The 26490-nt window shown below is 41.6% G+C and overlaps 1 protein-coding gene across 3 annotated transcripts in view; it reads left to right on the top strand.

The window, feature by feature from the left end:
* Positions 1–26490, top strand: part of SNX24 (sorting nexin 24) — a 158986-nt gene that overhangs the window by 93615 nt on the left and 38881 nt on the right. Inside the window, exon 3 of one of the 3 annotated variants that reach the window (XM_060636270.3) lies at positions 6784–6888. The exons of 1 other annotated variant lie outside the window; for it this stretch is intronic. In XM_060636270.3, the coding sequence (XP_060492253.2) occupies positions 6784–6888 (105 nt within the window). Of the gene's footprint in view, positions 1–23; positions 6714–6783; positions 6889–26490 lie in introns of those variants that run through there. One more of the 3 variants, XM_078451535.2, reaches the window with a different exon arrangement.

Raw genomic sequence — 26490 nt, 5'->3', positions numbered from 1 at the left:
TCCCTGCCTTTTCTCACTTACAGAAGCTGCTCAGAGTCTGTGGCTTGTGGCCTCTCCCATCTCCAAAGCCAGCAGTATGGTCGGTCACTGCAGGTTCTGTTTCTATCATCACCTCTGCTGTCTCTGCCTCTACCCTCTCTGATGATGACACTTCCGCCTCTCCTTTGAGATTCCATTGGCTGTACCTGCATACCCCCGGATAATGTCTCCAGCTCAAGATGCTTGACTTAAGCCCATTCTTTGGCCAGGTAAGGTGACACAGTCTTAAGTTCTAAGGGTCAGGACATGGACATCTTTTGCAGGAGGGAACCGTTAGTCTGTCAACCACAAACTCCTTTTCTAGTTGACCTTATTTCTCACTTTCTCATGAGAAAACAGCGGTGGCAGCCAATTAGTCTCCCCACTCACCCTCGTGTAAGAAGATCGCTGTCTGTCTTTGCCGTGCTGAATGGCCTTCCCTCTGTGTTCTGATCTGTTCAAACCAAACTGAAATACTTCACGTTCTCCTTCTTTCCTGGGAGTTTCTTTTATTCCCTCAGGTCTTTGTTCTTGGAATTGCTGTTCCTTTATTTTATTTTATTTTTTTAAAAAGTAATCTCTATGCCCAACGTGGGGCTCAAACTCATGACCCCAAGATCAAGAGTCACATACTGTACTGACTGAGCCAGCCAGGCACCTCCTCGTCTTCCTTTAGAGTAGACGTTTCTGCTTAAATTTAAAGCATGTAAGAGATCATTAAAATTTACTTGTCTCTAAGTCTTGTCTAACTAGAAGACACTTTTTTGGGGGTTTTATACACGTCGGGACCGTATCTTATCTTTCATATCTTCCTCCCTGCCTGTTAGTGTTGGGCACATATTAGGCATTAAATAAGTAGTCGGCAAATGGGATGTTTGGAGGACATCCTGCATATTTATGAATTAACTGGAGGAATGTTTTGGCTAAAAAAACTCATTTCGACTGTGGGAGTTGAGTTCCCTGTAATTTCCATCCCAGGTTACACGAGTAATTCCTTTGTAGCTGTGTAGTCCCAGATGGGACCAGCACACACACCACACTGCAACCCAAGCGGGCCCCCACTTTGTTCCTCTCTGTTCACTCTTAGCCTCGTATCTTTAAAAAAAAAAAAGTTATGGGGATTCCTCCCTACTGTTGAGGGCCGGCGGTGATGGGAAGAGCCTTAGGCTTGTATGAGTTTCCCCTGTGCCCCAGTGGCACCTGCCCGCATCTCCTGTAGACAAGCAAGTTACCACTTTAAATGGTGGTCCTTGAGAACAGCTCTGCCTCCCCAGGCCCTCAGTCACGGGCGTGCGGAGAAAGTCCTGCCCTGCATGGCCAACTGGGGAGCATATTTTACATGCCTTCTCAGCTGTTCACTTTCTGTTCCGGCCCAGAGGTTTCAGGGAAATACGGTGCTGGTTTGTTACGAAATTAACTGTCCTCATTCTTGTTATTGCCTACTTTTGGCTTGAATAAAACAGTACATTCTTATATTTAAATTAATGAAGTACACATTTCAAAAGAACCCGAAGCTGCCATATGGGGTCACACCAGGAATAAAGCGCCCCATGTAGTGCTTCTAGAGGGAACCCTGAGGACGGACGGGTACCGAGGTGGAGGGAAAGGTTGAATTTTACCCCAAAGGCTCCTCACTTCTTTCCTTAACCTTTTTGTCACATTTCCAGCTCTTTGTTTAGGTGCTTGGGAAAGTATCTGTGTTCCTTTCTCTGGAAGATTGGCGCTCTCACCAGTGTGTACGTGGGACATCTGTGTGGAGGAAAGTCTGAGTAAACTCTTTGAATGGTATAAAGAGGAAAGGGAGGGGTGCCTGGCTGGCTCACTTGCTGGAGCGTACGACTCTTGATCTTGGGGTCGTGAGTTCGAGCCCCACGTTGGGCATAGAGATTACTTACAAAAACCTTTTAAAAATTAAAAAAAATAATAAAAATGAAAAGATGACTCCAGGCAGTGGGGATTGTGCCTTCAGTATCACGGAATCTGGTGGCTATCCGTGTGGATCAGAAAGGCCATGTGGCCGGACGCAGCATGGCCAGAACAGTTAATCATCCCATGGAGTGGCAGAGGAGTATTTATCTTGTGAGCAGCTGAGCCCTGCTGGAAACATATTGTCTTGGGTTTGTCTCTCCTCATCTAAAGCAATTCATTACTCACCTACAAACGCTGTCACAGATCCCCACAGCTATGATGATCGGCCTCCTCCACACTCCTGACATAAATAAAAAGGAAAAGTGTTTTCAGTACTCTATCTTCAAGATTTAAAAAAAAAAAAAAAGGAGAGACAGATAATGGAGTTGATTTTCTATTTTACAATGTAAGAAATGTCACGATTCAACAGTTTTTTTTTTTAATGTTTATTTATTCTTGAGAGAGAGAGAGGGAGAGAGTGAGCAGGGAAAGGGCAAAGAGAGAGGGAGACACAGAATCTGAAGCAGGGAAAAGGCAGAGAGAGAGGGAGACACAGAATCCGAAGCAGGTTCCAAGCCTGACATGGGGCTTGAACTCACAAGCTGTGAGATCATGACCTGAGTTGAAGTTGGGTGCTTCACCAACTGAGCCACCCAGGCGCCCCATGATTCAACAGTTTTAAAGGAAGTTTCCTGAGGTTTAAATTGTAACCGAATAAATTTATTACCACAGAATACTTGAGCATTTTTGGCTTTGTCTCTGTTTGAGAAATACCTCAAATGGTGTAGAGATGAGATATATATTTATTCCCATACAGACAATCATAAATGGTTTCTCTCTCTCTCCCTTGTTCCTCAGTATTGGATCAGTCTCATAAATAAATGAACATGTGCTAGTGTTTCCCATTTAACGTAATAAAACTCACCTTTGCCTCCCTGCTTCCCTCCCATGTTGCCCGCATTACTCTCCTTTCTTGGTAGAATTTCTTGAAAATGGAGGCTCTGCTCTATCCCTTCCTATTCCCTCCTTACCCACTGTTTGACTTCCCCAGCCTGGCTGGGCAGTCGGACTGTGCCCGCTTTTTGGAACCCTTTCTTGTCTGAAGGTGCGGTTTCACCCCCTGCTCAGTGCCTGCCTGCTTCTCTGCCCTGCCTCTCAGAATCAGAGATCTCTGCCATTGTAACCATGTCCCATTGCAGTGTAAGGAACTGCCACTCACTCAGCAGCTTAAAACAAGACAACTGTATCATTTGGGAGTTTCTCTGGAGCAGGAGTCCAGGCACAGGTGTACTGGGTTCTCTGCTTAGGGTCTCACCAGGTGGGCATCCAGGTGTGGCCAAGGCTATGGTCCCATCTGGGGCTCAGGGTCCTCTTCCAAGCTTGTTTAGGTGAAAGTAGGTTTATTGCTGTCATGGGGCTGAGGCCCCCCCCCCCTTTTTTTTTTTTTTTTGCTGATTTTTTGGCCAAGGGTAGCTCTCAGCATCTATGCCATGTGGTTGGAACATGGCAAAGCCATGAGTCTGTGTGCTAGGACCAGGTCTCATAAAACGTAACCTCATCAAAGGAACGGCTGTCCTGCCCACATTCACTGATCCCATATGACCCCATGGGAGGGGATTATGTAGGCACACATGCACTAAGGGGCAGGGATCTTCGGAGCTGTCTTCAGATTCTGCCATCACAGCACTTTTTTCCCATCTGTGCCAACAGAGAAACACCCCACTGTCACGTCATCTAGTTTCATGGTTCTCAGTACCACTGAACGTATTCTGATGCCTAGATCTAGACTCCTTTCCACCTGCCTACATTTTATCTCTGTGTGAGTGCCTCGGGGGCATCTGAGACTTAGAATCACCAAAACTAAACAATGGGTTCCTTTGTGCCAGGAGTATTTTTCATTGGATATACTAGGAACTTGATTAGGTTTCTTAAACAGGTGCGAGAAGACTCTCACATTGCAACAAAACTAAAAGCAGACGCTCCAAGTTGATGTTGCAATTCCACAGTATCCATATTCCAAGTTCCTTCTGGTCTTTCTGCTTTACCACCTTTATGTTAGCACCGCGCCTTTCACTCTTCTGGTTACAGTACAGCGGCTGTTGCTCCAGGAGTGCTTGGCGTTTCTGTCAGGAAAAAGAGCCCCATTATAGTGCTGCCTGATTATGGAATCTCTCATGACCTCCTTAAAGTGAATTTATATTAAGTCATGCCCTTGCTCAAGACATTCACTAAGCTTCCCATTTAAAATGATATGGGGGCGCCTGGGTGAGTCAGTCAGTTTTGGCTCAGGTCATGATCTCACAGTTCGATGATGGTGGGTTCGAGCCCCATGACAGGCTCTGTGCTGATAGCTCGGAACCTGGAGCCTGCTTTGGATGCTGTGTCTTCCTCTCTCTCTGCCCCTCCCCCACTTTCTCTCTCTCTTTCTTTCTCTTTCTCTCTCTCAAAAACGAATAAACATTAAAATTTTTTTTTTTAAAAAGGAGCAATGTGTGAGGAGAAAAACTTGTTTATCTGAGTTTTTGAAACTTTGAAAGACAATTGTGATTTCCTAGGCTGCTGTCTAGGCATTTTACAGTATGATAACCCTGCTCACACCCAGAGTCCGGACATTTAGGCAAGGACCTGAGTTCAGGATTCCCTCCATACATTCCCGCTTGACTTTCCTGGCACCTTTTAAATTTTTTTTTTTTTTTTTAACGTTTATTTATTTTTGAGACAGAGAGAGACAGAGCATGAATGGGGGAGGGTCAGAGAGAGAGGGAGGCACAGAATCTGAAACGGGCTCTAGGCTCTGAGCTGTCAGCACAGAGCCCGACGCGGGGCTCGAACTCACGGACCGTGAGATCATGACCTGAGCCGAAGTCGGACGCTTAACCGACTGAGCCACCCAGGCGCCCCTCCTGGCACCTTTTAAAATAACCATTTGGAGTCAAGCCCTCAGAAATTTGGTGACCTCAGTCCTGACCAGCTGAAAGTGATCAGTGATAGGTGCTTGTCACCCTGCTGTCTTATCTCCTGCTTGTTCCTGACCTGCCACCTCTCCCCCGCTTCTGTACTCTCTTTCCTCTCCTCGGGTATAGTGAAACCTTGCCTTCATTCACAGCAAGCCCATAGGGTCCATTTCCCCAAAGTGGGAGCTCAGGTGTTCAGGACGTATGCCCCTTACTCAGCAGGTCGTAATCTGCACATTCTTTTCTTTTTTTATTGTTTATTTACTCATTTATATCTTAGTGAGCAAGAGAAAGCAAAAGAGCAAGGGCGAGAGTGTGTATGAGAATTGGAAAGGAGCAGAGAGAGAGAGGGAGCCGGAGAATCCCAAGCAGCCTCCGCGCTGTCAGCTCAGAGCCCCATGCGAGGCTCGCTCTCACAGAGTGTGAGATCATGACCTGAGTCAAAATCGAGAGTCAGACGCCTAACCAAGTGAGTCACCCAGGTGCCCCTTTAATCTGTATATTCTTACTTCCAACACCAGGTCTGGCTTCCCGCTACACAGTCTCAGCAGGGTTTCCAAGTTTTTAATTAGAACATTAAACTTCATTCCATTTGAGTCCGTGTGTTGGTTTCATATTGCTGCTCTAACATGTTAGCACAAACTGAGGGCTTAAGACAACAGAAATTTATTTTCTTATTCTTCTTGTGGTCAGAAGTCCACAACGAGTTTCCCTGGGCTAAAATCAAGGCATCCCCAGGCTGGAGGGGTGCATCCATTCCCTTTCCTTCTAGCTTCTCGAGGTCCCCTGGGCTCTCGACCCTCCCTCTGTCAATGAACCCAGCCACGTAGCATCCTCCAGGCTCTCTCTGAATCGGAGCCTCCTGCTTCCTTCTCATCGGGCATCTTATTATTACACTGAGCCCACCTGGATAGTCGAGGAGAATTGTTCCATTTTAAGACCCCTGTGCAAAGTACCTGGCCATGTAAGGTGACCTTCACAGGTTAGGATGTTAATGTCATAGGATGAGTCTCCCACAGGCAGTGCTAACTCAGGTTCCAGTAGAATTTTTCTTTATATATGTTGTCCCTTAAAACTGCTGCCCAGAAAGACTTAGCTGAGAACCGTGGTTTTTCATGAACAGAATTTGGACCTAAATCTTAGGAGCATTGGAAGGATCAGTCTCTCAGTTTTAAAAAACTTAAGTTCATTCTATTGAAGACCTTTTGGGAAACTCTCCAAGTAGTTTGGTCTAGTTTACGTGTCATTTCCAGCGAGATGGTTAGAAACATTGCATTTTATTTTGCTTTTTTATGTGAAATAATATGTAGAAAGACTTTACTTCTTCTGAGCAAAATTTCATTATATTAATTGATTTTGAAAATTATAGGGGTGCCTGGGTGGCTCAGACTGTTGGGTGTCCGACTTCAGCACAGGTCACCATCTCGCGTTGTGAGTTCAAGCCGCGCGTCGGGTTCTGTGCTGACAGCTGAGACCCTGAAGCCTGCTTCAGATTCTGTGTCTCCCTCTCTCTCTGCCATTCCCCTGCTTGTGCTCTCTGTTTCTCAAAAATTAATAAACGTTAAAAAGTAAATTTAAAAAGATTATAAATGTCTTTACCTCCATTATAATGCATTTAGTGAGCTTTTAATTTTTTGGAAAAAAGTAATCCAGTCTGAAATACTCAGTGATATACAAGCATAGCAAAATCTACCAAAACCATAAAATGCTTATCCCGAAACCTAAACACTTAGGAAAGCCAAGTAAAGAATTTGTTAACGAAATTTCACTGTAATTATATTTTCTTGTATCTTTTTTATTGGAGATAGTTGTGGCTCATTTTCTTTTACTGCCTTTCCCCTTCAAATAATATCTTTATAATTGAGACATTTTTCTGTATTTTTGTTTGTTTCTATCTTTATAGCTTAAGAAATGTATAAAAACTCCAGAAATCCCTTCTAAACATGTTAGGAACTGGGTCCCAAAAGTCTTGGAGCAACGACGACAAGGTTTGGAAACATATTTACAGGTAAGATGTGTTTAGATCCTCAGTCAATAAAATGCAATTTAAATAAATTTATGTCTCGATATTTTTTTTGTCAGAACTTCTGGGTGAGATGCAAAATATATCAACAGTCAAACACTCTAGATTAAAATAAACAAAGTTTAAAATTAAAAATATGTTGTCAGTTGGTCCTTTTAGCTTTAATGAAGTTGTATTTGTAATTGGTTCTCTGGATCGAGGAATTGAAAATTTAGTATAAAGGTAAAAACTGATGTAAAGCAAATCTGTCCATGTTTTAATTCAGCTCTGTGATACTTTTTGCTTTTTGTTTTCTTTCCAAGATTTATTGCTTTCTCATGGCATTCCTAGCCTTTAGTTTTGGGTTTTGAGGACATAGAGAAACTGAATTTTTGTTGGGCCTGGCCAGTCCATATATGGAATCAAGTTGAGAATAAGTGCATAAAAATTAATTGCCTCTGATGAAGTGTCGGCTTCTTTGAAAATTAGAATGTGTGCTTGTGAAAATGCGATAGGAGGCTCTTTTCTGCAGCTGAGAGGAGCAAGTGGAACTATTGAGGGAAGAAAGAACAACACTTGTCCTAAGTGACAGGAAAAGCAAAAGAAAAGATAGAGCAGTGTCAACTTCTCTCTGTTTTTAAATATAAAAGGCTAAAGGCCTCAGATGAATATTTCATGTAGTCATTAATCCGAAGAGAACCACACAGGGCAGATGCAGGGATGGCACAGGTCAGGTGTTCAGCCAGGACACTGAACAATTGACAGGCAGATGCATGGGAATGACCCAGGTGAACATAGCTGGGAAGATAAGGAAGAGCAGAGCTGGACCTCACCTGAGGGTTATGGATTCGCCGTGAGGAGCTCTCCGTCTGAGACATGTTACATCACAGAAACAGCGGCTGTTACTGTCCTTTTTATGAATAATACCTTGTAACCCCTGTAAGCTTTAATCTTAGGGTGGGTTCTGTGCAGGCAGGTAGCTGGAGGCTCTGGGAAGCCAGGACCCAGTTTCCACGACAGAGTTTTTCTGGGTGGTCGTGCCTGAATCGCTCTTGGTTACAAGGGGAGGATACGCTGTCACTGCATGCTTCAGATGACTCTCTCCCACTAGAGAGATGCCAAGAGCCTCTTGGTGGCCTCGCATAGTTTTCTTGGTCTTGATGGTGTTCTCCAAGGAGAGTTGACATGCTGGAGACCTTGCGATCATCTGAGGAGGGCTGTCTTGACTGTTTTTGTTCTCTTCCTTTGGGCATGGCGGTTTTCACTGCCTCTCCCTGAAAGTGGGAGATTAAAGGAAAGGGGGACCACAAAGGACAGGAACGTGTGTGGCTGTGTTCCCTGGGACTCTGTACATGGAGCTGTGAGCGTTCCCAAGCTTCTGGCAGCATTGCAGAGCAAAACCAAAGCAAAAAACCAAAACACGAGACTTTAGACATTGTGTATGCAAAGGGTAGAAAGTCATGTTCTCTGTAATTAAATGGAATAGGTAAACAGTGCATTCTTACTCATAAGCCAGATTTTCCACGGATATTGTATATCTTCAAGCTTTCGTTGTAAAGAACGCTTTCCTCTTTTTCCTCCCATTGTCTTTGACACATGACTTCCATTACTACTTAGTGTAAACATTTTAAGTTGTTTGTACTTTGAATATAAATATGCAGATAAAATCATCTGGCACCGAGAGGAGTTTACAGTGACTCTCAAATTGGGCTTGGAATTTTCTATTCTCAGAAATGGGGCTTGAAAGATGTGGTTGAGGGACCAAAAGGGCTTGGTTCCTGTTGTGAGTTTAATATTCGTTTTCTTGTCACTTCAGTCTCCAAGGAGTTGCAGGGAGCTTTCTCTTCTCCCTTTTCTACCTGATTCTCTTTGTTGGCAGTGGGAGCTAGGTGGAAGTTGGAAAGATGAGTGGGAATGCTTTATCTGTCCCAAGTGAAATGAAAACCCTGGGTTATGCATCATTTTGGGATAACTTGTGGTATGTAAGCCTCTTGAGGAGTAAGACAGCCTCCATGATCTTACGGTTCATGAGTTTGAGGCCCATGTCAGGCTCTGTGTTGACTGTGCAGAGCCTGCTTGGGATCCTCTCTTTCCTTCTCTGTCTGCCCGTCCCCGGCTTGTGCTCACTTGTTCGCTCTGTCTCTCTTTTTTTCAGAATAAATAAATAAACTTATAAAAAAAAAAGGAGTAGGCCAGTCTTTTCATGAACTGGCCCTTCTCTGGCCCATAAACCTGAGAGAGTATTATAGCCCAAGTCAGAGCATCTAAAGCTCACTGTGACCTTAGACGTTACCTAGTCCAACCTGCCTCCTGCCCTTCATTTACGTTCATGATTTTCTGTCTGGCCTCACCTTCCCACCCGTAGAACAGGCAGATTAGCCTTTGAGAGGGCCCCAGAAAACACTTGTCCAGGGATCAGCTAGTACATTCTGGACCATGGGTGAGTGCAACACCATTCCCTAAGGTGGCCCACACTGCTCTTTTATTTTAGAGATGGAGAAACTGAGGTGTAGTATGGTTACAAAACCTGCCTCACTTCCTGGAATTTATTAGTTAATGAGATGGCCTGAAATGTTAGTTTCTTAACTCTCAGGAGGCTCTTTTCAAGCTGCATTGTAGAGTTTCTAATTTTTCAGCCTTGACATAGTTTTACTTAAGGCTGTATTAATAATTGTAAAAGAAATGTCCTTATAATCATAAACTTTCGCAATTTACTTTACCTACCCCCATTTCCCTTGATAGATTGATAGATTGGGAATTTTTAAAATCTATAACTTGATTATTTAGAATCCTACAGGGGCAGCTGGCTGGCTCAGTCGGTTAAGCATCCAACTTCCTCTCAGGTCATGATCTCGTGGTTTGTGAGTTGGAGCCCCGTGTCAAGAGCCTGGAACTTGCTTCAGATTCTGTCTCCCTCTCTCTCTGCCCCTCACTGTTCATGCTCTGTCTCTCCCTCTCTCTCTCTCAAAAATGAATACGCATTAAAAAAAGTAAAAAAGAAAAAAAGAATTCTTAGGATTCGTTGTGTCTTCCAACTGGAAAAGTTCCATAGCTTCTCTCTGGTTGTGAAATTGTTCCATAAAGTACAGGTACACCTACTCTGCAACAAAAGACAAGACACATAGAGGGCCTAACCAGGTCTAACGTCGCAGAGTCCCAGAAAGAAGGAAGAGGGGAAAATACAAAAGTAGGGGAGGAAATAATCAAAGGAAAAATAGTTGAACATTTTCCCCGGCTGGAGGCTGTGAGCCTTTACATAGACCAGGTGCCCCGAGGGCAGAACCCAGAGAACCATAGAAGCCCTCCAGGGCTTGGACACAGCTGGCAAAATTTCAGTATGTCAGAAATAAAGATCCATACTCTTCCAGAAAAGAAAAACAAACAGTGGGCAAGGTTGAGGTTCCGCCCTGGCCTCATTTTCTTATCTGAGACTGGTCGAATGGGCGGGTCCCTCTCCGTTCTTCAGTAGCAGCGTGAAATCGCAAGCTGGCCGGGCTTAGACAAAGGCTTTTCATGTGTATTTCTCATGCGTCACTTGTTGCAGTAATGTGAGATTTATGTTTCTGAGAAAGGGACACACATCTCATGTCATTTACTTAAGAACAACAGCAGTTTACGTTTTCATCTTATTCATAAGGAGGGAACAACAGTTAACTCTGCAGTGAGTGTTCGGAGCTAGAGATCCAAGTGACCCATAGAAATCAAGACTAAGGATAATCTCAGCCAGAAAGAAATGCCTTAAAGAAAAGTTCATTTGGAGAAAACAGTCCACAACTGGTGTGGGGTTTGTCAAAAAGCACTTGCAGAATGCTGTAGTCAGAGGACCCGATTACCTGATTAGCCTGCCCCTCATTTGTTTTTTGAACATGTACAATATAGTACAATGTTCCCTTGGGCCAGTAGTCTGGTGGACCAGAGTATTATATTTTTAACTCTTCCTCTAGTGCATGAAACATTTATTAAAATTGACATCGTGTGCTTGAAAACGCGTCTTCTCTAATTCTTGAATGCACTGAGCTATATATAATCAAATGAAGTTGGTTAAGTGTGCTATTCAGTCAAACGTGGCTTTTTGATCTGCAAGAAAAAGGTGTGTTCAAATTTTCCACTTATGTTTCAAGGATTGCTCCTATGATTGAGCTTAGTTCAAACATCCATCCTTTCTCTCTTGGTCCCTTTTTTTGTGAGCTTTTGCTTTTCTTGCCCACGTTTGGATTGGTGGCAGATTTCCCCTGCCCCCAACCCCCCTTTTTCTCTTTCCATTTTCCTTCCTCTGTTAGTTTGCATCTATTCTTGTCATAGTTACCTGTTCTCTTTAGTCTCCTCCTGAGCACAACAAGGATTTTAGGATGTTTCACATCTCATCACTCTAGACCACTCTAGATCTAGGATTCTGGGTTGACGGTCCCTGTTTTGTTTTTTTCCACTTGGAAAATACTGTACCACTTCCTTCTGGCTTCTGTAGTTAATGATAAAATCCGCTGTCATATTAGTGTTTTCCACTTGTGAGATGAGGTTTTAAGATGTCTTTTTCAAGATTTTATCTTTGTCGTTAGTTTTCAGAAGCTTCATTGTGTGCCTTGGTGTGTATTGCTTTGGGTTTTTCCTGTTTGGAGTTTTGTTTCTCTCCTCCCTGCTTTCTCCTCTCCTTCTAGGACTGTGATCGTAGGGATACATGGGGTGTTTTGTGCTGTAGTCCCACGGAAACTTGGGTCTTCTTCTGGGTTTTTTTTTTTTCAGACCTTTTTCTCTGCGTGGGTCAGATAAGATCATTTCTGGTGTTCTGTCTTTCCATTTGCTGACTTTTTCCTCTGTTCTTTCCATTCTGCTGTTGAACCTGTCCACTGAGCTTTTTAGTTTGATTATTGTATTTTTCAGGTTTAAAATTCCCACTGATTGTTCTTTATATAGCTTTTATTTCTTTGCTGACCCCCTATATGTCTTTGTTGAGTTTTTGTATTGTTTCTTTTGTTTCAAACGTGCTCATAATTACTCATTGAAATATATTTTTTTAACGTTTATTCATTTTTGAGAGAGAGAGAGAGACAGAGCATGAATAAGGGAAGGTCAGAGAGAGAGGGAGACACAGAATCTGAAACAGGCTCCAGGGTCTGAGCTGTCAGCACAGAGCCCGACGCGGGGCTCGAACTCACGGACCGCGAGATCGTGACCTGAGCCGAAGTCAGACGCCCAACCGACTGAGCCACCCAGGCGCCCCTACTCATTGAAATATTTTTATCTTGGCTGCCTTACAAGTCATTATCTAACATCTTTGTCTTCTCAGTGTTGGCGTCTATCGATTGTCTTTTTTATTCAGTTTGAGAGCTTCCTAGGTCTGATATGAGGAATGATTTTGGTTGATTCCTAGACATTTTTGTATTTTGTGACGAGACTCCGGATCTTATCTAAACCTCCCATCTTGGCTGGCCTTCTCTGATACCCCTCAGCCTGGGGGACAGGTGGGGGGACTTTATCTCATTTCTGCCAGATGCAGGTAGAAGACCAGATTTCCCACTTGGCCTTGGTTGACACCTGGGCTGGAAAGGGCATTCTTCATTACTGCTAAGAGGAAAGGAGTCCCAGCTCTCCCTTGGTTGCCACTGACGCTTTGGTTGGGGCACGTTACTCTCTTGGGGGCAGTGAGAATCCTGGCTCTCTGCTTGGCCTTCTCTGACACCCCCCTGGCATTGAGTGCCCCACTGAAGTCTCATGAGGTTGGAAGTCTAGGCTTCCTTCTAGGCTTTCCCTGGCTTGAGTGGAAGTGGAGCAACTATTCTTTCTGTGGTCGTTGGGTTGAGTAGAGTGATCGGTGTCTAAAAGTTTTCTCTCTTACTAGGCTATCGTTTTCACCGCCTTCTTACTAAAGGAAATGGGCTTTTATTGAGGCTTTATTTGTCTGCAACTCTTGGTATTTCCTGGCTGCCAGCTTTTTCTGCTGTGTGTCAAGATACGTCAGGCAAAATGAAATCCCAGGAAAGATAAAATGTACCTCTGTGGCATTCCTTAGGTGCTGGCAGGTTTCATTTCTTCCCTCAGCCTTAGGTACAATGTCCAATAAAATGTTTTAGTTGCATTCAGCAGGAGAAAGGGAAAAAGTATAGCTGTTCCATCGTAACAGAACTGGAAGTCTGTCCTTTGATTTTTTAGGATTTAATATTATACTTTTTTGTTTTAGAAATTTTGTCTGATTTTTTCCCCCCTAATCTGCCTGGATGTTTCTTGGGAGGTCTGTTTTTATCTTTTTCAAATACTTTAACTCTTGGTTTCCCAGGAAAAATGGTTATCACCATTTTTTTGTAGTAATCAGTACTGTTTTTGTAGTTTTTTTAATGAATAATTTACAGAAATTCAAATGAGAAAAGTGAAATACAACTTCACTAGAATTTTGATCGGAATTTCAGCATCACAAACTCAAAAGTTTTAGTCCTTATTTTCCTAGTTTTTAAATGGGCAGCATCTTTTGAACAGTATACCTCCTTGATCTTGAACTACTCTGCATGAACCTGAAACATAAATCATCTTGTAAGCCTTGTAAAAGCTTCCAGATTTTAAGTATATCTCTAGTAGGTTCTAGCTTACCATTGTTAATGGTTCTTTTTCTTAGACATGCATTTTCACAGTCCAAATCTTTGGAAACCTTGATGGTTAATAGATGTGTTGAAGAGACAGTGGCTTATATCTTTGCTGCCTAATTGCAAAATATTTTCCTTTTTAGATTTAGAGACACAACTAGAATGACTAAATTAATAAACTTTTTTTAAACTTCTACTCTACTATTTCCTTCCAGACACCTTTGTATATGCTTTTGTCAAGTAAAATAAAGCATGTGTTAAATAAATCTTGGTACACAAACATCATAAAAAGTGAAAGAATAGTGTTCCACATTCTTTTAGCAAAATGAAATGATCCAAGTTCTGGATGTGAAGTAATGTATGGAAAAGTTCTTACTATCAAATGAACATCTCCAAGAGAATACTGTATTTCCTTTTTTGTCATTGATCTGTAAGTGTGAGAAAATTCATCTGTGATAGCATCTGAAGTTTCACGATCTATGACTTTACCTATGCACCCAATTTTGGTATATATTATGGAAGCCAGTAGTCAGATGTGGCTAATAAACATTTGAAATGCGGCTAGTCTGAATCAAGATGTTCTGTAAAATATACACAGATTTCAAAACCTTAGTACAAGAAAGAATGTAAAATATCTCAATAGCTTTTATAATGATTACACTTGAAGTAATATTTTGTATAGGGTCAAACAAAATATATTGTTCCTTTTTACTTTTTTCATGTGGCTACCAAATAATTTAAATGTGAAATTTACTTTTTTTTTAAGTTTATTTATTTATTTGGAGAGAGGGAGAGAGGGGGATGGGCAAAGAGACAGGGAGAGAGAATCCCAAGCAGGCTCCACACCATCAACGCAGAGCCAGATGTTGGGGGTTGAATTTATGAAATGCGGCATCATGACCTGAGCCGAAATCAAGAGTCAGAAGCTTAACCAACTGAGCCCCCCAGTGCCCCAAATTTTACATTTTTAATTATTATGCAGTATATCTGTGGCTTCCATTTTACTTCTGTTGGATCGTGGTGGTCTAGAGTATTCCTGTCTCTCTCAGTTGTCATTATCTGAGTCATCTAATAATCAGGAAACACTTTACTCCCTTGATTTTTTTCTCTTTATTCTTTTGGGTAGACAATGAAAATTGCTAAATATTTAACTGTGTTCAATGAAAACTTTTTAAGTAACTTCAAAGATGATGTCTCCAAACCTTGAAAGATAATGAGTACTTTGGGCAACACAGTAAGAAAAGCTAAAGCATATTGTAATGATTATTATTTATTTCATTGTCTTTCCAAATGATTCCGTTGTTCTATAGATGTTCTTATTATTTTCATATTTTCTTAGCACAGTTGAGAATAACTGATGAGCAATGATGGAATGATACTTAGAATCACATAGTAGCAAAGTGTTGCAAGGTATAGGAAAAATAAGATTACTAAAATTCAGTAATGTGTATTAGGAAAGAATCCAATTGATTCATATGGTAATCCTAAGAGTGAAGGAATTTGGTTCTCTTTTTTTAAAGATACACGAATTTTCTTTTTTTTTGGAAGACATGTAAGAAAGAATAAACGTCATAAAATACCAATTTTTATCAATAGAAACACTTAATTTTCTGTCTTTTAAAAAAAAAAGTTTATTTCTTTACCTTGAGAGAGAGAGAGAGAGAGAGCACAAGTCGGTGAGGGGCAGAGAGAAGGGGATACAGACATCATTGCAGAGCCCGATGCGGGGCTTAAACTCATGAACCCTGAGATCATGACCTGAGCAGAGATCGAGAGTCAGGCACTCAATGGACTAAGCCACCCAGGCGCCCTTAATTTTCTGCCTTTTAAATGTAATCTGTCATTCTTCTGATTCTTCTTTTCATCTTTGATGTTCTGTTTTACCGTAGAACTTTGTTACTGTAGTTATTCTGTATCTAGGTGTACATTTTTTTTTCATTTATATTTTTGTGTATTGTGTGTGCGTTTGTGTGGGTGTGTACACGCTCTCTCAATCTGAATATAGGTACCTTTCAGTGTCTCTGGAAAATGCCCAGGTATCCTATCTTTGATTGTTGCCTCTTCCGTCCCCCCCCCCTTTTTTTTATTTTTTTAATTCTCATTCTGATAAAAGTGATGTCTTCATAGGTCTCATTTGTTTCTGCTAGTTTTTGCACATGGTACTTTGTTTCCTCTTAGTGTATTTATGTGTGGTTTTTGTTTGTTTCAATTTTTAGCTTGGGTAATGCATTTCCTTGTACCTTCATCCTTGGGGATTTTTTTTCATGTCCAGGATTCAATTTACTTTTTACACAAGATAGAATTTTTGTTTGCTTTTGCTAGGAGCACTACCAACTGGGTGGGACTTCTTAGCTTGAAAGTTTTTTTGGACCACACAAAAGGCATTAGATTAGGTTCCAAACCTGTGAGTGGGTTTATTTCTCTCTTTCCCTTCCTCTGGGTATGTATCCTTCAGCAGCTTCACTTGGAGTTCGCCTCTTAGATCCCTGATGCCCACCTGTCTTGAGCAAAGCTTAGGCTTTATCTTCATTTCTTCTGTCCATGCAGCTTTCATAGTAGATGCTCAGAGTTCTAGGGTTCGACTTGCCTGTGGGAAAGGACCAGCTTTGGTGCTTGCTCATCTATCAGGATTTCAGTTTACATTTGATGTAAGGATGCTCGTGATTCCTTACTTTTTTATTACCTCAGTGATGCATTTTTAAAAAATTTCTTATATATATTTATATATATGTGTGTGTGTATGTGTGTGTGTAATTATATGTAATATGTAATTATATTTTAAAATAATATATATTTATATTTATAAATACAAGATATGTGAAATATATTTAAATGTATATATTGTGAGTGTGTTTACATATATAACATTTTTAGGATCCTCAGTATTCATTTCCAAGAAAATATGGCTTAGTGAAATGTTCAAGTGCTAAATCACTCCTCATGGTTAGCCAGATACTACTACCAGGATTTACCATATGGACTTCCCTCTGCAGTTACATACATAATTTGCTACAATACGTTCTTCAAACACAGAAAAGTTTGGAAAATAAGTTTAATTATTTGACTGATTATAAGATTCTGTTTGGCAGTGTTTGCTTCCCAAATCAAAATGGATTTGATATCCTGTTCATTCAGGGGCGGGAATGTGATTATGCAGGAATCTCTGGGAGGGTCCACCTGCCACAGCAAGTGACTTGTCATGTTCCATACCGGAGCAGAAGCCTTTATAAAATGCCACCTGTCATATACATGTGCTGTAAAATAGACCTTAAACATTCCTACAAGTTAGTTCCCAAAGAGGTTGCGTCGTGACCTAAACATGTTTTTTTTGGTTTTTGTTGTTGTTGTTGTTGTTTTTAAATTACATAGCTAGTATGTAGGCTTAATGCCATGGGGTACATAGAATAATTTTTTTTCTTTTATCTGCCTTTGACTATTATTCAGCCACCACCCTCCCCACCCCAGTGTACTTAAGAAGACACTTTCTTCCAAAGTAGGCTGGCTTCCTGATTCCACTGTGCATATTTTCCAGCCTTTCTTTATCTTTTTTTTATGTTTATTTTTTATTATTGAGAGAGATAGACACAACACAAGTGAGGGAAAGGCAGGAGAGAAGGAGACACAGAATCTGAAGCAGGCTCCAGGCTCTGAGCTATCAGCATAGAGCCCAACGTATGGCTCAAACCCATGAACCGTGAGATCATGAGCTGAGCCAAAGTCTGGCACTTAACCAACTGAGCCACCCAGCCTCCCGTATCTTTTTTTTTTTTTTTTTTAATTCTTATTTATTTTGAGAGAGAGATGGAGAGCAAGTCAGGGAGGGCCAGAGAGAGAAGGAGACAGAGACCCAAGCAGGTTCTCTGCTGTCAGCAGAGTCGGATGCAAGGCTCAAACCCATGAACCCTGAGATCATGACCTGAGCCCAAATCAAGAGTCAGACGCTTAACTGACTGAGCCACCCAGACATGCCAGCCTTTCTTTATTTTTTACCTGTCTTTATCTTTCTTTTTTCATGAGCTTCTTTACCCTTCTAAAGAGTCTGTGGCAACTTGATCCCGTTCCCCATTTTGCAGTAAGAAACTACGGCTGACACGCTGGAGTGGCATTTTATTTTGGTAATTGTTGGGTGAACAGCCGTTGGGATGCCTATCACCTGTTGCTACATGAAAATGCTGGAATAAGAGCCCACGTACCTCCAGAATCGCATGGTCATTAAGTGTTTGATACCACCACGGCATTGTCTCAGAACTGTCCTCTTTTGCTTAATAAGCAACTTCTATACTAGTTGGAGCACACCCATAAACCATTTTGTGAATCACATTTTCTTCCATACTTCCCTTTTCTTTTTTTAATTGAAGTATACTTGACATACAATGTTATATTGGTTTCAGGCATACAGCATAGTGAGTGGACCATAAGCTCGGTTACCATCTGTCACCGTACAGATGTTACTGAGTATATTCCTTATGCTGTACCTTTCCTTCTAGATTTATCTTTTAATGACCATAAACTACTTATAAACCAGATATTTTACTCGTACATTACATAAAACGTCAATTTTGTGGCCAACAGCCATTTTTTAGATCTGTTTTTTCAATTTGGGTTCACTTCTTTGAAGTGCACCAGGAATTAATATTCTTTTGGGGGGACCTTTTCTCCATATACTGTGCAGACCCCCCAAAATGTATTTTTTTTTTGTTTTAATCACTCCATGAGCATTGTAAGGCAGGCACAAGTGAGATGACAAGGACAAAGTAAATGAAACTGAGCTGAGATTCAAGTCTTTAATGTTTTCAAGGTTCACTTACCAGAGAGGGGCTCCCTCTTGCTTTATCCCAGCAAAATTGCAAAGCACTATGTGTCGTAAGCTTCCAGATTGTGAGTGGTCAGAACCAGAAAGGTTCAGTTTGGAACAGGTTTCTATTTAAGATCTTAGAATTATCATTGAGTTAGTTTTACTTCATAAAGGAGTTTCCACCTCTTTATTCTCATATAATCATAGATATTTCCAAAGGTGAAAATTTTCTTCTGTGTAATATTTTCATCCTTTTTCTCTACCTTCCATTTTGGTATTTTTAAGATATATGCGTGTGTCTCTTCCTGGCCATCCAGTTCTGGCTGAGGTATTTAGCCAGAATTTCAATTATTATTGAAATTTTCTCTCTTCCTCCACCCCTGGCAGGGTAATGTCATTGATGAAGCTGAGTGAACTTGGAGTGCATACCCGGGAAGCCCCATGTTGTTCCGATGGCCACCCTATCTATGCCTTACAGCTCAGGTCCTTAGAATTTTGAGTTTCTCTCACAAATTAAGAAGTCATATAATGGCGGTTTCGCTTCTTACAAAGGACTTCCTCTAAAATGCACCTGAAGTAAAGACCAAGATCTTGTGTATTGGGGGTGGGGGGCGTACCGGGAAAAGAGGGATGTACAATTTGGACTTCACCAAATCACCCTAAAAGCCTGGAGAAGTCACAGTTAAGTATAAAGGTCCTGCTTATCACACCAGACAAACTGTTCTTTGTTCTCGTTAAAGATGGTGAACAGGGTGTTAAATAATATTAATGGCTGGGATTGTCAGTACTTAACAGTACTTTCCTTGTACAAGTGATTTTATTGATCGATACAGACTCCATGTAACGGGACAGATTATTTTTAGTGATTTCATCGAAACCTTAACCAAGTTTGTTAGTGTGCCACGTATCTTTAAATAGATCTAGATGATGATGTAGATTAAGAAAAGCAAACCACCATCCATCTCTTTTTGATCTGTTAATAACTTAAATCCATCATTGCTAGCAAGTGTTTTCAGATTCTGTTGCGCATACGTTTCTCTTGTGCCTGGTTAGAAATCCTGGAACCTTGTTTCACTGGTTGGTTGTTCATATAGGAAAACCCTAACCGCTTATCCAGAATTTAGAAGGCAGGTTAGTTGTCATACTTGGTGAAATAATTGTCAAAACGTGAAGAAGAAAAACTGTGTTTCCTAAGTTTCATTTTTGTAGGCACTGCCCTCTAGATTCTTAGGTTTTGTGATAGTTCTTGAAGACTTTTTTGTGCTGAGCTGAAAACACTACGAAAGCTATAAATACTTAGCACAGTATATGATATTTCTTCTCGTATAAATGTTTTTAATTTTAATTATAGAGAATTGTGCTACTTAATATCAATTGTGTTTTTTGTTTTCTCAGTGATTTGCTTGCTTCCCATTCATCTCGAAATGAACTTCATTTAAAATAATTTTTAGTACTTGGGGAGCCTGGGTGGCTCTGTCACTTAAGCATCCGACGTCGGCTCAGGTCATGATCTTGTGGTTTGTGAGTTTGAGCTCTCTGCTCTCAGAACGGAGCCTACTTTGGACCCTCGGTCTCCCTGTCTCTCTCCTCCTCCCCTGCTTGCTCTCTCTCTCTCAAAAATAAATAAAAACATTTTTAAAACTTTTAAAATAAAATAAAATAATTTTTAGTACAGAACAATTTTTTTAAATTTCCGGTACTAGCCATATGTATTACTCCTTTGAAGAAAACAATACCTTTTTCTTTCGAGGAAATACATGAAACCAGTATTTTTTTAAATGCTTATTTAGTTTTGAGAGAGACAGAGAGAGAGTGTGAGCATGAGTGGGGAGGGGCGGAGAGAGAGAAAGACAGAGGATCTGAAGCGGGCTCTGTGCTGACAGCAGAGAGCCCGAAGTGGGGCTCGATCTCACAAACCCCGTGCTAAAGTCAGACGCTTAAGTGATTGGGCCACCCAGGAGCCCCTGCCGGTATTTAGAAAATCCACATGGTGCATTCTTGCTTACTTTGGGTGAGTAAGCCTGGCAAAGGAAGCCTGACCTGCAGAGCTATGGATATTGAGCCTTCAGAGGTAATGTAGGTCAGTGGAGGTAAGGGCAGTAAAGGCAATGTGAAAAGCTCTAGGAACCTCACACGTGATGGGGAGGAACCTGTGTGGAAGAAGGGAAGGGAAGGCAAACAAGCCGTATGCTCCAAAGTGCCTTTAATGAGGCTTACAACTTAAAACTTGGGGACTTTTAAGACTATGAATTACCAAATATTGACCACCTGATTTGGCGGTATGTACTGATTTAAAAACCAAAACCCTCTTAGTAGTCATAAAGTTAGCTTTAGTGCCCTAAACAGGATCCTTGGGTTGATAAGATGAATGTCTGGGCTAAATCGTCCTGGACAGCTGTCTCTGCTTGTTGGCCAGCTCAGGGCTGCGTGCTGTTTCTAGAAAAGGGGTGGGTGAGATGTGGGGTGTTAACACACAGACTTGGACTCATTGCGGAACGCCAGCTCCAAGCCCCTTCTAGAAACAAGTAGTCCCCCTCGTGTCATTTCACCTATATGGACGCAAAGGTAGCCACATACTTCTTTTTCTTCGCATGCAAACTCAACTTACAATGTGGATGCCTTTGTCTGATGAAAACTTAACACCCTGAGCCAGCATTACATTTCTGTGACTTTTCGTTCTTTTAAAAAGATGGCTATAGTGGGCTTGACCCTGTCTTCAGTGCTACCACTTTCCATTCAGAGAAGATTTTATGAAGCCTGACATTTTTTTTTAACGTTTATTTTGAGAGAGAGCGCGCGCACGCTCGTGCGTGTGTGAGTGGGGAGAGGGGCAGAGAGAGGGAGGCAGAGAATCCCAAGCAGGCTCCATGCTCAGCATAGAGTAGAGCCCGACACAGGGCTCAATCTCACAAACCGTGAGATCATGACCTGAGCCGAAATCAAGACTCAGACACTTAACCGACTGAGCCACACAGGTGTCCCAAGCCTGACATTATTCCTGAGATACTTTTGATTTGTATTTTATCAGATTTGTATGTGATAGACTCATGAGTTTTGAAAGAACTGGCTTTTTTCATCAGGTTTAGTTTTAGGTTGATGACTTCAGTTTAATCAAAGAATCTGTTCCGTGGTCTTTTATTTTCTGATATAAACAGTCTTATTTCTTCACAGACATCAAGCATTCTCTTCTTGCAGGGGCACCTGGGTGGCTCAGTCAGTTAAGCATGCAACTTATGCTCAGGTCATGTTCTCACACCGTGAGGGTTTGAGCCCCATGTCGGGCTCTGTGCTGACAGCCCATAGCCTGGAACCTGCTTCAGATTCTGTGTCTCCCTCTCTCTCTGCCCCTCCCCTGCTCCCGCTCTGTCTGTCTCTCTCTCTCTTTCTCTCTCTCAAAACTAAATAAACATTAAAATAAAAAAATGTTAAAGAATTCTCTCCTTGCAGATTAATGTATTTTTAGTATATCAGTATTTTTGTTACTGTTCTTATTTATACAGGTGTTCATATTCAGCAACTTTGAAAAACATAAAGGATAAAAATAATTTTCTGTAATTCTTCCACTTAGACCACTGTTTCTGAACCAGGGGCAGTTTTTCCTCACAGGGGACATTAGATGACACATACAGACATTTTTGGTTGTCACAGTTTGAGGATGGGGTGCTACCAGCATTTAATAGAGGGTGTGGTCAGGGATCCTGCTCAATATCTTACAGTGCACAGGACAGCCCCCAACAAATAGTCAGTTGCTCCAAAATGTTACTAGTGGCAAGACTGAGAAACCCTGATTTAAACATCTTTGAATTATGGTGTGCTTCATTTGTCTTTTTTCTGTGCATGTTTTTAATCGTATATTTTAACATATTTGATATGTCATCTCTAATGTTTTATAAACTCTTTTCTTAATTTAAAAACATATCTCAGGGTCCCTGGGTGGCTCAGTCAGTTAAGCGTCTGAGTTTGGCTCGGGTCATGATATCACAGTTCATGAGTTCGAGCCCCGCATCGGACTCTGCTGACAGCTCAGAGTCTGGAGCCTGCTTTGGGTTCTGTATCTCCTTCTCTCTCTGCCCCCCTGCCACTCATGCTTGTGCGCACGCTCCTCTCTCTCTCTCTCTCTCTCTCTCTCTCTCTCTCTCAAAAATAAATAAAAATATTTAAAAAAATTTTTAAAAATAAAAACTTATCTCAAACATTTACCGTAACTATATTAGGTATTCCTCTAAGATAAGGTTTTTAAAAATCCTTTATTTTTTTATTATGGAAATTTTCAAGATATATAAAATAATGTAATAAAATTGCAGATATCCATCATCCATCTTCAGTAATTATCAACTCAGAGACAATTTTGTCCCTATTCCCAGACATATCCCACCTTCCCATATTATTTTGAAAAAACTCACAGATATCTTTTATCTATAAATATTTCAGGATGTATCTCTAGTAGATAAAGTTTTTTTAAAAAAAACTATTTTAATAAATGCTCCATTATATTCTATGCTATGGATGCATTATCATTTATTTCAGAGCCTGCTCTTAAGTTTTGGGATTCTTTTTAATTTTCAACCTAGAGTGTTTTGGGGTTTTTTGGGGTTTGTCTTTGTTTTCGGTATTTTTTTGTTTTTTGTAGATCTTCATATGGCATATTCTCCTGGTTCCACAGGTAAAGGGGAAAGTGTGCAAACTAAGCAAGGCGAGAATGAGCACAAGACCCTTAATTTCATTAAACACTGTGTAACTGGTAAAGATTAATGTCCATATCTCTTGCTAATTCTTTCCAATTACTTAGTTCATATAAATTCCCAAGCCTGGTTAATTATGCTGAAGTCAGGTAGTAATTTTGAACACTGTTCCGACAAGGGAATTTTCCTGGTCTAACCTTGCCCTCTCACACAGACTCTCAGCAGATTAGGCCCTCAGCCCAGAGTCCATTCATTTTCTGCTCAGGCCTAATTGCTGCCGACTGGCTGCCACAGGTACCTGGATAGCCTGCGTTTAAGGAGGCAGGGACTTCTGAGAACAAATAAGGAAAGATTAATTGTTTGTTTTGGGCCCTCCCAAGAGAAATGTGGGTCCTTAATCAAGAAAAATAATTTCTTCTGTTGATTTGGCTTATTTGGAGAAAAGATAATTGTGTAAAGGTACGTGCAAAGTGGTGCCTTTTCTAAGAGGTATTGCCACTTACCTCCACAAGAGACAAGGGCACGGGGAAATAAATGTAAGACACTGACGAAATGGATGAGGATGCCTCACATTTCTCATAGTAAGTAATCTGGCTGTTGGGCTTTCATTGGGACCAATAGTGCTAGCTGCAATTGTCATTTGTTTTGTCTGGATCTTTGGAAAACTAATCAGGGAGACAATAGTGTAAAAAAAAAAAATCAACAACACTTTTCCAAATTGTTCTTAATTGCTGGAGTACAAAGTGAGCTAAATGCTGTGATGTTTCCAATTAAGGAACCTGTTTCAAGCAAGTGCTATTAAATCTATCTTTCCCAGTCTGATAAATAAGCGATCAAAGAGTAGAGGAGATGAATTGAGACCAATTAGTTCCAGATTCCTGAAAATAGGCCGTGTGAACGAATATTAGTAATGATTTGGGGCAATTTTTGGCACGGGAACAGTGTCACACCTTCTGGCCAATCAAAAAAGGAAATTGATGAAATGTTACCATTAGTGCTTATGGTTTTTAGTATCAAAAACTCTTTGCTTTCTCAAATGTCAGGTTATGTGAGAAAGACTTTTGACGTGTTCTAAATCAAAATTGACCCATGACTTCAGCGAATGAATTAAAAGAGAAAAGTATAATGTCCCTCTGACAGGAAGGAATAAGGTTGTAAACACCAGAGTGTCTACACTAGTCAGGAATCAGCATGATTTTTCTGTAAAAGACCAGCTGGTAAATATTTTAGGCTCTGCAGGCCATACAGTCTCTGTCACAACCACAGGACTCTGCCACTGTCGTGTGAAAGCTGCCGTAAGATGTTAAAAGACGGTACGTAGCAAGGGAGAGGGCCTGTGTTCTAATAAAACTTTATTTACAAGGGGATGCAGCAGGCCAGATTTGGGCCTCGGGCTATAGTTGACCCTTGAATTTAAAAGCCGGTCTAGAATGAGGCAGATGGGGAACAGCAGAGGGCTGGAATGGAAGAGTGTGGCCTGGCACTGGGGTGGGGGGACATGGGTTCAGAGTCCTGAACCTCCACTCACTGCTGTCTCACCTGGGGTTGTAACTTAACCTGTCTGTGCCCTAGTCACCTTTTCTGTAAAGGGAGTTTAAAAGGCATACCTCATAGAGTTGGTAAAGAGGACCACGTGAGCTAATGTATATGAAGTACCATCTAGTTCCTAAAATAGAATAGGCCTACGTTGAAGAGCAGCTCTCCCTTCTTCCTTCGATCTGTTTTCCCCCCGTCCCAGAATATCCTCAGGACTCCGGAGAGCCACAAGGACTAATGCCTAATCTTAATTATTTAGCCGTGGAAATTAAATTAGAGGATATTCCTTCAGGAACCATCTCATCAAGTCAGCTCAAACCATGACTAATTTAAAATATTGTTGGGGGCCATCCTGGGCAGAAATGTCCAAGATGCTGCAAGATGTTGTCACTAGGAAGTTCCAATGGAAATGCTTTATCCATTCATTCACTCATTGATTCATAAAATAAACACCTTTGGAGGAGCTGTGCTGGGCCGCAGAGTCTGCATGGTGCTTTACACTTAGTCCTTCCCAGTCCCAGCTCAACAGCGTCATCTGGTATTTGAGGTTGAAGTGAGTCTGTTTAAATATGGACCATTTCGTCTAGGACGACGTGCACTGAGGCTATCTGAAAAGCCCTCTGTTTTCCTCAGTAGACAAAATAGTAGGAAGTAAATCAGGTAAATCAGCTTAAACCTTTTGAACAACCTGCTGGTCAGGGGAGACGATTTGAAGAGAGCCCGTGTAGGCATCTCATCCCTGGGGGGGTAGCACTTGCAGCCCTCTTACTGGCGTATACAAGGCCAACTGTGCACAGTCCCCCCGTTCGAATGTAGAAAGCAGTCAGGAAACTTGCAATTATATTTCTTTTTTATCTGACAAACAAGTGAAGCCAGCTTTATGAATATTGCTGCTCAGACTGACTCCGACCCTTTCACAAGTCCAGATGTCAGGCAGCCTGGGGTCCACAACCAGGGGCCTCGCCCTGGTGCCCTTGATTGCGTGTTCGTTATAGCTTATTGCCTGTCAGGTGCCTCATGAGGCTGTATTACCAACTGAACCTCACAGAAGGCGCAAGTTGCTTAAAAGCGAGCCTAGCAAAGGAAGGGCAGACTGAAGACAAAACTAAAAATTGCTTGCCCGGTGAACAGCAGGAAGGAGGCAGCATTGGTGCGGGCGCTGTCCCCCAACTCCTGCCAGCTGGCTGCGGCCTCGGCATAACCCACCCCCCCCATCCCACCCCCGCCTCCGAAGGCTCCGGGAACCCAAGTGGGAAAGTAACTGGCTTTTGAAAGAACACAAGCCTGGGAGAGAACGTTTTGAAAATGGATGTCTGACAAAGTTTCTATCATTATGGGATTTGGCTGCCAGGATGAATGTGTGTAACCTAAAATTCTCTCTACCTCCCTTAAAACTTGGAAACAGAATTTTCAAGCCTCTTCAAAAACCTTTCACAAGAAGAGTTTCAGTTGGGTCTTGGATCCAGATTTTTCTAAATGCAACATTTTTCCACTTGCTCTCCAAGAACAACCGTGTGACGTCAGGAAAGCAGGGAATTTCTTGGCCAAACCTCATTAAAATGTCTTTGTCTTACTGGAGGTTGGAATTGGAAAAATTGGTACTCTGACTTAGTAAGTGCAGCTGTTGGACCTACCGGTCTTTGTGAGATAGTGTTTCCAACAAAGGCAGTTCTTAACATCAAATATTTCTGAAATGAACAAAATTCTCAGTCATTCTCGAACATAGTGCAGAATAGTCACTTAAGACCACCTTAAGAGGGGCTCCTGGGCAGCTTAGACAGTTAAGCCACTGACACTTGATTTCGGCTCTGGTCATGATCTTACACTTGGTGAGTTCGAGCCCCACATCTGGCTCTGGGCTGACAGCGTGGAGCCTGCTTGGGATTCTCTCTCTCCCTCTCTCTCTGCCCCTCCCCTGCCCTCTCTTTCTCTCAAAATAAATAAACTTAACAAAAAAGAGATCACCTTATGGCAGCATACTCAGTTACATTCTCATGTTAAAAGTATCGTTATTTGTAATTTT

The sequence above is a fragment of the Panthera onca genome, chromosome A1 (genome assembly GCF_046562875.1).
Source record: "Panthera onca isolate mPanOnc1 chromosome A1, mPanOnc1 haplotype 2, whole genome shotgun sequence".
In the NCBI taxonomy this organism is placed as follows: Eukaryota; Metazoa; Chordata; class Mammalia; order Carnivora; family Felidae; genus Panthera; species Panthera onca.
This window is presented reverse-complemented; position numbering and strand designations above follow the sequence as displayed.